Below are 12,743 nucleotides of genomic sequence, written 5' to 3' on the forward strand. Positions count from 1 at the left end.
ATGTTTGAATTCTGCACCTGAGTTTTGACTATGTGCAGTTTGTACATTCTCCTTGTGTGTGTGTGGATTTTCCTCCCACCTTCCCAAAGACAATAAGGTTAAGTTAAGTTGCAATTCTGAGTTGGCCCTATTGTGTGTGAGTGTGTGTTTGTGACGAGGCCCTGCTATTGCCTTGTATTATTTCTTGCTTTGTGTCAAGTGTGGCTTGAATTAACAGTATCCTCACCACTAGGACTGGATTAAACAGGTTTGAAAATTACTGAAGGTTGATCAATCACATCGACCCCACACAGAAATGGGGAAAGAGGAAGAAGAAGAAGCCCGGTCAACCAGGGTACTGTCTGCAATTTCGGATTCCTCCCACGTCCTCAAGACGTGTAGACTACGTTGATTCAGATCTCTAAAGAAGCCTGATTTGAGCACATGTCCGTGTAGATCCGTGCAGAAGCGTCTTGGGTCCGCCATGGGCTGACAGACACGACGTCCTGTTTTTTAACTGCCTTGCGCCTATTACTGCCAGCGTAGACTGCCTTTTAGAATAAGGTAGTTCTGAAAATAAAATATTTATTCACGGTTGGAAACTGAACGCTATGCGGAACAAGTGTCTTGACTTACCTAAAGCCCTAAGCACGCCGTGGACTCTCTGTACCGAATTTCAAAGAGTCGACAAATACCTTATGGGTTTTATGATCTCATTCTATATAGACTTAGTTAAAACAGTACACGCTTACATTTTGGCTTAATCATTGTAACAAATGTATTGTAATTATGGCTTTTTACGCTTGTAAAAATGCTATACAGTAGTCAACACAGTTGGACTATTCAAACGAGTCTAGAGGCGGAACAGTTTTCAGGAAAGCTCGGCGTGCCGCCCGACCGCTAATGTGTGATGGACCGGGAAGAAATGGTGTGAAAGTGGAGTCCATCATTTGACAAGTAATATATTATTGATGTCTGGAACATCATCGTGAGAGAAAATGTGTCAGTATGACTGAAGGCAGTGGGAAATTACCAGATGTACTGGGATAGAAAGCTATTATAGAATCCAAAGGATACTAATCTGGGACGGCTTTGTTTACTTTGAACATGAGCAAGCTCTGCTGTTTCTCTGTGAATTCTTTAGCTTAAGCTTGGATGTGAAGAGGACCTAGCGAAAACAGGTGACTCTATTATTATTCCCAATAAGTTGATCTTTATAGTAATATGGACTGGTTTATGTTTTTCAAAAGTAAATAATTACCATTTCTGGATATACACACGTAGACTAGAGCCATTCTTGTTTCTTCGTTTAACGTGTATAAGAAATGCACTGCTGCTAGATTTATTATACAACAGCTTTTGTTGTAATTGGTTTAACAGTTAATGTTTAGCTACTTCAATAAAATTTTTAGGAATTAAATATTTTGTCCGGAGGTAAAATTGAAACGCTGTACATGATACCTTTGTGAACTTAATAAAAAAAATAACACTTGATTAATGTGTTCCACTGTTCTTGCTTGCAGATTCAAATCTACTTGATTTTACTGACGCTGATTTCGAGGGCATAAATTGAGGTTGCAGTGCATTTTTGTGTATAGTAAATGATGCATTGCTTTGTATACTAAACGATTAATATTAAAGGAAAATATCAAGGAAAAGTGAAGTTCGATGATTTTATTATTTTTTTGAAGTCGCTGCATGAAATGAATTAATACAGGGTAGCATAGATTGTTTAAGCACTTAGTGGGGCTCGCACAGTGAGGTCGTGGGTTCAAATCCTGCTGCTCACAGACGGAGTACGTTAACAGCCTGGTAATTCACAGGAATCCGGTTACTAAAATGCCTCTTAAAGAAACAGGGATATTGGTCTCTGATTTTGTAAGTTACACTCCTGTTCGCCCGTGCATCTGTTAGCTTGGCACACGTTTTCATCATCCACAAAATACATTTCCTTTGGCAAATTCTCTGGCGAGTGTATTATTCCTTCTCCTGGTTTATGTCTCTGTATTTAGTACTCCCTAAATTTTTGTTGATGAGCAGTGCTGGGGTAATTCGTTAAAATTAACACAATACTTATTTTATTTAAGTAAAAATACCTACGTTATTACCACAGCAGCTCTGAGCTTAAGGCAAGAAACACAGGTTACTCTCCATTACAGGGCTTAATTGCACAGCTACGTAGAAAAGAATGTTACAGACCATCAAAAAAAACATTTTAATGAAGAGTCAGTTTAGTTTTAATCCAGCTATTTCCTATGCATATATAAGTTAGATCGGGTGGATACAGTGTTCAGTGTTTATACATCGAGTACAAAATTATGGAAGCTGTAATAAGAAATAAATTAGAAAATGTTACAAAAGAAAATAATACACTAAATAACAATCAACTTTGGTTTATGAGAGACGGTCCTAACTAAACCAATCTTTTAGATTTTTTGGATGAAGCAACTGGAATAGTTGAGAATATCAAAGCATACAACATAACTTCCCTAGACTTTCAAAAAGCCTTTGATAAAGTCCCACATCAAAGGTTAATTCTGAAACTGGAAGCATTATGCATCAAAGGTAACCTACAACAGTGGATCTCTAGTTGGTTAACCAGCAGGAGACAAAGAGTACAATTGAGAGGGGAACTCTCCATGTGAAGTAAGATCATCAATGGAGTCCCTCAGGGGTCTGTCCTTGGACCTTTACTTTTTCTTATTTATATTAATGACATTGATTCTGGTATAGTCAGTAAACTGTGAAATTCACAGTTGATACTGAAATTGGAGGGACGGCAGACACTGAGGAGAGAGCAAAAAGAATTCAAAAACACTTGGACATCCTTCAGAACTGGACAAACACTTGGAAAATGTAGTTTCATGTAGAAAGGTGCAAAGTGCTACATGTAGGTAAAAGGAACATCAATTATAAATACAAGATGGGGGACACTGTCTTACAGGAAGCAACCTCTGATAAGGATTTAGGGGTACCAGTTGACCCAATATTTTCATCAACTAAGATATGTACAAAAGCAAGGTTTTTGCCTTAACCAGGTTACTCACCTTATCTTGGTTTGGAATGTGCATGTAAACACACTTACTGTGTGATCACTATCAGTCACTTCATCTGCCTGTACTCACAGTTGGTTTCATTTCTTGTTTTTCAGTTAATCTCAGATATTATAAGTCACCTTGGCCTGGCATCAGCCAAATAAGTAAATGTATTGCAGCTGTTGTTCTTTTTAATGTGACACATTTGTTTAATACTATGATTGATTGGTTTGAAATTGAACCAGAACATCTTGGTATGCATTCTAGCATCTTACCCACACTGCCTGCTACTATAGCTGTTGTTTTAATTTATCATCTTGTCTGACAATAATTTCAAGTTTTTACTTTTTGAAGTAAGGAAAAATTATGAAAGAGTTCATTACATGTTTCTTCCAAATTAATTTTATAACACAAAGAAAGCAGAATGTTTTTGTTAATCATTTTAATATGTATTGTTTTTAAGTAACACTTGAAATCATGTACATTTTTATGAGATGCACTAACAGTATTAAAAATTAATGTTGATCAGATTGATTGATGTCTAATACTGTCTTTTCAGATTGCATCTGATCTTAACAGAATAAAGACATGAAGAACCTTTCAGTTTCACACAAAACAGTGTTTGTTGTGGACCATTGTCCCTACATGTCAGAATCCTGCAGGCAACAAGTGGAGTTTGATATGCTAAATAAAAATCGAGCTCAAGGCATCATTCCACTGGCCCCTATCTCAAAATCTCTGTGGACATGTGCTGTTGAATGTTCAATGGAATATTGCAGAATATTATATGATATATACCCATCCAAGAAGCTGGTAAGTTAGCTTTATTTTATCTGAAAGACATTGACTAAGTAAATACTATATGTCACATTTAATTCAGCTAGTTATATAATTTAGCACTTGAGATTTTTTTGGCAGGAATATAAGAAGAATCTAATTTTTATATGGATAGACTTTACACGAAGGGTATTGAAACACTGAGGAAAATCTTGTTGTGGGAAGAATTCTTAAATGGTCTATTTATTCACTAGTCAAATTAAACAAATGTTCTAATGATCTGCTTTATACTGTGAGTCTTCTGAAGGTCTTAATATCCAGAGAGCAACCTGAATGCCTAAAAAAGTAGAGAGAACTCTTTACCGTTGTAGTCATTGGAAATCTGACTTATCCTCAGTTAGAAGCTAATGACATTTTGCACTGTGGCTGAAAATCAGAGCATACCTTCAGATACAAAATGCAGAAAATTCTTACCATTTTTCCCATTATGAAAGGAAACATTCTGTATCATCAAAATCTGTAATTGAAACAATCTCTATCCATTTTAATTTCTTATTTAATATTTACTTGATCAGTCTTTTCTTTGTTATTTCTTTTTGTTTATTGTAATCTTATTCCACATAGACCTCTTCAGAATTATTATTAATAGGACTCTCCACACTTGTATAAATATTTTTTAAATACTGAAGTATTGTAAATCAAATTAACAATTTAATAATATTTCCTCTTGGTAACCTGCGTTTTGTTGTTACAATACTATGTTTTTGTGAAACAGCAATCCTGTCTTCAGTAAACTTAGGTATGATAAAATATAAAATTGTAAGTTCATAGCAAGATTCTAATTGTGATCCTTTGTATTGGAAACTATATTTTACTACAACAATACAAAGTCCATTTTATTTTTATTGGGATAATTCATTTTTCCATTTGGACTGAATAGAACATCTATCTTTCCCTCCGTTTTCTTAACTTGCTAATCCAGAGCAGGGTATTCATGAAGCTGGAGCATATCACAGTAAATATCAAGTATAAGGCAGGAACAGTTCCTGGATAGGGAGTCCGTTCATTGATGGATGAACACAAACATCAGGGCTAATTGAACAATGCCTGGACGTCTAACCTGCATGTCTTGGAACTGTGAGAGAAAAGTAGACACTCGGAAGAAACCCGTGTGAAGAGCAAGCAAACTCCACACAGGGAGTGTCTAGGAAGTGAATGCCAGTCATCTTAGACCATTTAGTAAAAGAGAAGTAGATTGTTCCACTTGTATTTTTCTGTTATACAGCAATACAAACTAAAGTTAAGTTCACCACAATATATAAAATGTACTGTACCTTTTGATTTTCCAATATTATTTTAAGTCTGTTTGTCAAGTTCTTTCTTTATTTTCCACCTTAATAAAATGATTTGTCTGTCTGTCTGTCCATTCAGTTACTGTATCTCTTTCATTCCAAAAGATGGCTCATCACAAACATTTTTAGTAATAAAGTGTAGTACATCTGTAATTCCAGTAGATAACGCATCACAGACATTAACATTGATTTTACAAATTTCATAGCAGATGGCATATAATAAAGACCTATGCATTGCATGGTGCATGGGAAATGGTAACAATGAGGTATACATTATTTACTTAGGTTTCAACCTATCTTAGACAGATAGCACAATTAGTTAGTAAATAATACTTTCTGTTTACATTTGAAATATCACTTGCTTTTCTGTTTTCATAGGTTATTTGCACTCTTGATTTTTTCAGGTTTGTTACATTGTAAGCGACTCTGAGTTTCACATTTTAAATAGCTGGAACCAAGAAGATCAAAATGTTCAAGAGGTAAGATAATACAATATATTTAGAAGGAATACAGTAGTTTTCAGGTGACAAACAGTAATAAATCATTTACCCAGTCTTTAAATAAATTTACTTACAAATTTGTTCTGAGTATATAAAGTATTTAAATATTTCAAACACAAAGCACAGTTTATTTATTTCTGCTGAAAGTAATTTAAAATACTTAACTTTTTTATCGGAAAGTTTTAATGGATACAATTTATTTTTACACTCTTTTCTTATACGTTACTATGGTTCTTGTATTATAAACCATAAAGGTTGTTGCTTCAGTCACCGTCATTAATTCACCTGTGCGATCCTAGATTGTTAGCTTAACCTGTGTGCCCTCCAACCTGAAATACTGTACAGTCTTGTGAAAAAGTAAGTACACACCATAAAATGTTTTTTTTTCTTTTTAATATTTGTGCACATATCAGGATTTGATTAGTATATTTGTTAAGGTGATATGATTAAAAAATATAAATTTCACATTGCAATAATTTCTCTCTGTTATTATAAAAAAAAAATCCTGAGACGAGAGGAGACTTTTTCAGAGAGATACTTTCATGTCCCACAAGACGAGACTTTGTGCCAAGAGATTTAACCACGCCCGGGGCCAGAAATAAAAGACACAGAGTAGATGACAAAGTAGAACGTCGTAAAGAATTCAAAAATGTTGGCGCGATACACATGCAGAGCAGGTTAGAGATAATGAAAGTGCTAAAATTCAAAAGTCTCAAAAAAATGATAGTGAAGATTGCATTAGCGCAAACAAACGGAAATTATTACTCTATGAAATAACGGAGCAGTGAAAAGAGATCGAATATATTGCTTGGATTTAAACTTTAAGTCGCAGACTTGTAAATCGTCTAATTTGTGTTGCCATCAGGGAAAAGTAGTGTTTCTTCCCAATGAAGAGGCGAATCTGCGAGAATTAAAAGATTTGTTGTTTGGTGAAAGTGAAATCCACATACGCGAGCAGCAGAGACACGAAATGGCTAATGCGTAGTGCAGGCTGCTTCGGGGGGTTTGGTGAGTATTCAACAAAAAATAAACAGATACTCCAAAAAAAAGAAAGTGTACCCTTGATTCTAATACCTGGTATTCCCTTGTTTGGTAGAAACAACTTCAAGTGGGCATTATGTATAACTATCTACCAGTCTCTGACATCTGCTGGGAGAAAGTTGTTATAAAAAAAAAAAAAAAAAAAAAAAAACATTTCTCCATACACAATTCTTTGTGGTGTCTGAGAGTGTTTTGTATGGACAGCCTATTTCAAATCCTCCAACTGGATCTCGATATGATTCAGATCTGGGCTTCAACTTGACCATTCCAGAGTCCTCCATTTCTTTTTTTTTTTTTTTTTTGCCATTCCTTGGTGGATTTACTGGTATATTTTTACAAGTCCAATCCTACAAATACTTAGGAGTTCATATAAATGATAGTTTGGACTGGTCTACTCTTTCTTATATAGTTCTTCCCTGTTCAGAGAACAGGCTCTGTTTCCTTAGGAGACTGCATTCATTTAATGTGGAAAATGACATCCTTCAGATCTTCTGTAACTCTGTGATGGCCAGTGCAATTTTTACACTGTGGTGTGCTGGGTCAGTAACATCACTTCAAGAGATGCCAACTGAATTATTAATAAGTAAAAAAAAAAAAAAAAAGTTCCTTTTTGAACAGTGCTGCACATGCTCTCTCTGACACACCAACACTGATGACTTTCATCCAACAAATTCTTCAGCAGAAGTGTGTCAAGAAACTCTGCTGTGGCTTCTTTATTCTGGCAGGTATACGCCTGGATAATGCCTCGCTGTATCTGTGACAGCCAAGTCAGAAGTTTTCTTTCTTTGTAATTTTCGTTTTTGCTCAAACCAAAGTGTGCGTGTAAATTTATTTATTTAAAGAGATTCTTAAGCCAAGTTTCCCACTGGGGACAAATAAAGTTCTATCTATGGGTTGATCGCAATGTTGTTTATCCTCAAGTAATTCTGGTACAATGAACAATTCACATTTGAATTTCATAATGGTGTGCTGGTTAGTTCCTGAAGCAGCATAGCAGCCCCAAAAAAATAACTTTTCCACCACCATACTTTATAGTTGTTATAGGGTTCTTCTGTTTAAATGTTGTCTTTGGTTTTTGCCATGCATTTCTTTGGTACTGCACCTAAATTAATCTGTCTTTACCTCCATCTGTCCAGAGCACATTGTTCCAGAAGTCCTGGGGCCTCATGTACGAGGGTTGTCTGGGTTCCGCGCAGAATCACTCGAAATAAGTAGCCAAGGATTTTTTTTTCTATTTTTCTCATGTACTTCGATCCTTTTTAAACTTTTTCCAAGTATTCACCTCCAACATCAATGCACTTTTGGGCTCTTCTGACCCACGCCGCAAAACACTCACGAAAGTCTGTCTTTGGGAGGTTGGTTGTCCAGCTGTTCTTTGACAGCTGCAATCAGTTCCTCTCGAGTTTCGAAGTTGTGGCCTCGCAGGGGTTCTGTCACCTTCGGGAAGAGCCAAAAGTCACATGGTGCAAGATCAGGCGAGTAGGGTGGCGGGTTCAAAACATTGACACCACTGTCTTCAATGAAATGCTTCGTCGCATTAGCCGTGTGGGCTGGCGCATTGTCATGATGCAAAAATTGCCTTCGCAAGTTCTTGGACCGGCCTCTAGCCATCGCAGAAAAAACGTCAGGCAGGCACTGAGTGGTGTACCACTCAGAGGTTACAGTTGTCCTCTCCATCAGCGGAATTGATGCGACAATGCCATCGATGTTGAAAAAGATGGCAAACATGGTGCGTTCCACCGAGCGGATTAAACCATCAGAAAAGTCGTAAAAAATCATCACTCGAAAGTCACGCACGCACGGAGTCGGGAGCTTCGCTGCTAGCGCCGGCTGCGCACTCTCAGTTCGTTTGCTTCTCGTGTTCATTCTGAAGGAAGAGAGGGAGCAAAACATCTGAACAAAAACATGCAACCACTTGAATAATCCCTCTACACAGCAGAACAGGTTTCGACAGGCTGACACTCGACAAACGATAAAATTCCACGCGGAACCCAGACAACCCTCGTATAGACATTGCATACACACAAAAATGTTGCTTACGCCTGTTTCCACAATTACATCACAATGTATAAAAACTAAACTTGCCATAAAGCCATGTATATTCTCGCGCCAACCACAATCCATTTCGTACACACGTTTTCTGCTTGGTTTTGCAAATTGGTGGCACCCAGCATCAAAGCAGTGCTACTGTTCCTCTGTGGTTTCCCTTTCTTTTTTAGATTCACATCCCTGATGTGGCATTCGCTGAAATTCCTTTTTTCACGTGCTTTTGCCATTGTCTTTTAACCAAACACTGAACAAAAAGAGATATTGATATTGATCTGCATGTTAAAATATTTAAAATTATGGGAGTAGTAGGGGTGGGAAGGCAGGTGTCTGCACGTGCGTTACTTTTCACGCTGACTGGGATTTATGGAGTGGAAGTTGGCGTATGCATGGTTTTGTGCATCTGATTTTTTTTTTGTGTGTACACACATTTCAACTTTTACTCGTACGCCATGTTTTAATGTGAATTCCACACATGGCATTATGCATGAGGCCCCTGGTCTTTGTTGAGGGGTTCTGGGGCAAACTTTAGTTTTGCCCAGATATTCTTTCTGTACAGTAAAGTGTCCTCCTGGCACACCTACCATGTCATGACCATAGTTATGAACTTTTAAAGTTTGAACCTAATAGTCTGGACCTATACCTTCTCCTGCTTTTTTGGTAATGGCATCATTTCTTAGTTCACATTGGTAAAGAGATACTGCCCAATTATCCCCAAATGACTTTCCTTTTGTCTTTCATAATGCAGTGGAACCTTGGTTCACGACCATAATTTGTTCCAAACCTGTGGTCGTAAACTGATTTGGTCGTGAACTGAAGCAATTTCCCCCATGGGATTGTATGTAAATACAATTAATCCATTCCAGACCGTACGAACTGTATGTAAATATATTTTTTTAAAGATTTTTAAGCACAAATATAGTTAATTACACCATAGAATGCACAGTGTAATAGTAAACTAATGTAAAACATTCAATAACACTGACACAATCACCCAGGCTCAGCTGCACGCGCAGGCTCTCTCTCTCTCAGCAGCACACAAGCTCTCTCTCTCTCTCAGCAGCACGCGAGCCCCCTCTCTCTCTGTAATATTGCAGCAGTTTGCGCTATAGCCTTACAATCCGATCGCTGTATAAACACTTTTTTTAAAATGAGTTTTAAGCACAGGGGGAAAAAAAGGAACATTTGAACAAATCCGAACTTTATTTAAAAGCCAGCCAAGACAGTAACATTGCAGGAGTTCACGCTAATAGCATTACAACCCGATCACTGTAAACACTCCTTTTAAATGAGTTTTAAGCACAGGGAAAAAAATTGAACATTTGAAAAAAGAGAAAAGTAACATTGCAACACTTTCTTCTCACCACTCTTCACTTGCTTAGAAGCCATGGTTAACTGCAAAAGCACACGAAATACTATAGAGCACAAAGAGTTAATAGGTAAAGCACGCACGTCTGACTGAGAACAATGAACAGGGAGAGGCTGAACACGTGCTTAAATACAGTAATCGGCGCATACGAACCGGAAGGGAAATGAAATAGAGCACAAAGACTTCACAGCGAAAGCACGCACGCGCGCACGCCCCTGCAAGCATGCACGTCTGACTGAGAACAATGCAACAGGTGCGGAAATCATCGTCGCGCACAAACCGAAAGGGAAACTGGCTTGCTCATATACCGAGTGTGTGGTCGTGAACCGAGGCAAAAGTTTGGCGAACTTTTTGGTCGTAAACCGAGTTGAATGTGTACCGAGATGTTCGTGAAACGAGGTTCCACTGTATATGGAAATTGTTATAACTAACACATTGTGTGGTAATGTCATAGGTAATAATTTGCTGTACATGTGGCCAATGGCCTATTATGTTGTTATAAATCTGTGTGTGTATTTACAAAGTTGTCACATTGTATTACGTGGCATCTGGTGCTAAATATAGTAAAACTCTTTGTCTAGTAGTTATTGAATAGTATGATAACTGTCATTGTCATGAGAAAAATTAAGGAAGAAACTGGCAAAAATGCTTCCTCAGCTAAAATAAAATCAGCATGAAAAAGTGTCCTCCTTCAAATCTATGATGTGTGTATAATACCGGTTCATCTTTTTTTAATGCAGCTGATGTCTGCCCTTGCAGCTGTTGGTCCCCCTAACCCTCGTGAAGACCCTGAGTGTTGTAGCATATTACATGGATTAGTGGCTGCAGTAGAGACTCTGTGCAAAGTTACAGAATACCAACAAGAAGCTCGCATCTCAATGATGGATAATGTAGAGCGCGTAAGCAACAGAGGCCGAATTATCTGCATCACAAATGCAAAGAGGTATTTGAAGTAGTATTAACAGTTTATGATGGAGCGTTTCTGTAAATCTTATTTGAATCTGGAATTAAATTTTTAACAGTAATAATTACTGCAGTGGGCTGGCACCCTGCCTGGAATTTGTTCCTGCCTTGCGCCCTGTGTTGGCTGGGATTGGGATCTTATTTTTCTATAACATAAAAAATGTCAACCTTGTTGGCCTGAGGAGACTATAGCCTATGTACAGCAAGAAGTTATTTGGTTGTAGCTGTGTATTTGGACATGTTTTTAAATTCACTCCTATCTAGTTGTGACCACACAGGGGTGCCAGAGAACCACAGACCCAGCAATACACCACATGTTAATAGAATAAAATAAAGAATTTTTATTCTTCTCCCAGGCACATTCTACAGTCCTCTACCGATGTAAGCCACAATTTTACAGTAAATGAACAATAAACTAACAATTCTTTCTCCTTTACTACCTCCTTTGAGTTTTGCTGCTGCCTCCCGACTCTGACTCATCCATTTGTAGCAGCGAGCTTCCTTTTATGCCAGGCCCAGGAGTGCTTCCGGTCTCATGCCATGTCTTCCGGGGAGCACTTCCAGGTCATAAGGGGACCCCGACAGGGCAGCCCTTCCTGTCATCATCTCGCCAGCGGGTGTCTCAACTGGGATCCCATACAAGGACCATTTGCAACTGGCATATGGGGAATGGAACACTCCTAACTCTTAACTTTACGCCTGGACAGACTAATATTTTGGATGGACCAGCAGAAGCTATTTCCTCATCCAGCCATCCATCCCATCTGTTCTTAAGTTTTGACCTCCCGTCCGGGTAATAACACATCCTCCTTACTGGTCGGGATGCCCATTCTCCTCCTACATAGTATATTGAATTAATGAATTAGTATTCTATATTTTCATGTCAGTTGTGCTTAATAACATTTCCAAAAAAGTATACACTTAAAGTATAAAATAAATATTTTTCTACTTTTGTTGAAATTGCCTAAAATCCTGCAATGTCATTCTGACGCATATAAAAACATTAATTTTAGAAATGCTTTCTTTTTGTGCTTAATGTAATTACACTCTGAAAAAACTAGCTCTGAGATGTATTCCTCACCCTCTCATTTCATACCCTATCATTTAGTGACACACATGTGCGAATGTTGGAGGATTGTGTTCAAGAAGCAATTCAAGACCACAATAAACTTGCCGCTGGGTCAGATCGGTGAGTATATGTTTTTGTACATTCTAACTTAATTCTTGGTAAACTTGTATATTACACATTTGGTGTTTTTTTTTCTTAAAGTGAAGACTCTTTATGTGGAGCTGACCAGGAAAAAAACAGAAATAGAAAATGGATGGATATATATTTAAGTGGGAGTAATTAGCATTTCCCGTTGACTTTAATTTTTAATAGTGATTATTTTGGTCTTTCTGAATGTAATGTTGGGTGACCTTATAAATAACCCATCACACCAATGTAGTATCCATTCCATAACCTTTCATAATTTGAGCTCTGTAGAGCACCATCAATTATAGCCTGCTGTAGACAGGATACCTAGAATAGCTGTATCCTAACACTGCTGTGGAGGATGCAGTATAGCTGTACAGTGACAATTACTTCATCATTAACACAAATAACAGATACACCTGTATATGTGGACAGACATATTTAAAGAGTGAGGACCCATAGCTGTATGCTTTACTAAAACAGAGA

The 12,743-nt window shown here is 37.6% G+C and overlaps 1 protein-coding gene across 1 annotated transcript in view; it reads left to right on the top strand.

Moving 5' to 3' along the window:
- Nucleotides 1–662: 662 nt before the first annotated feature.
- Nucleotides 663–12,743, top strand: part of ints13 (integrator complex subunit 13) — a 57,095-nt gene continuing 45,014 nt past the window's right edge. Inside the window, exons 1-5 of the mRNA XM_028815494.2 lie at nucleotides 663–1,160; nucleotides 3,574–3,827; nucleotides 5,548–5,622; nucleotides 10,840–11,042; nucleotides 12,171–12,251. Coding sequence (XP_028671327.1) covers nucleotides 3,603–3,827; nucleotides 5,548–5,622; nucleotides 10,840–11,042; nucleotides 12,171–12,251 — 584 coding nt within the window. The 5' untranslated portion in view covers nucleotides 663–1,160; nucleotides 3,574–3,602. The remainder of the gene's footprint in view (nucleotides 1,161–3,573; nucleotides 3,828–5,547; nucleotides 5,623–10,839; nucleotides 11,043–12,170; nucleotides 12,252–12,743) is intronic.

The sequence above is a fragment of the Erpetoichthys calabaricus genome, chromosome 1, assembly GCF_900747795.2.
Source record: "Erpetoichthys calabaricus chromosome 1, fErpCal1.3, whole genome shotgun sequence".
In the NCBI taxonomy this organism is placed as follows: domain Eukaryota; kingdom Metazoa; phylum Chordata; class Cladistia; order Polypteriformes; family Polypteridae; genus Erpetoichthys; species Erpetoichthys calabaricus.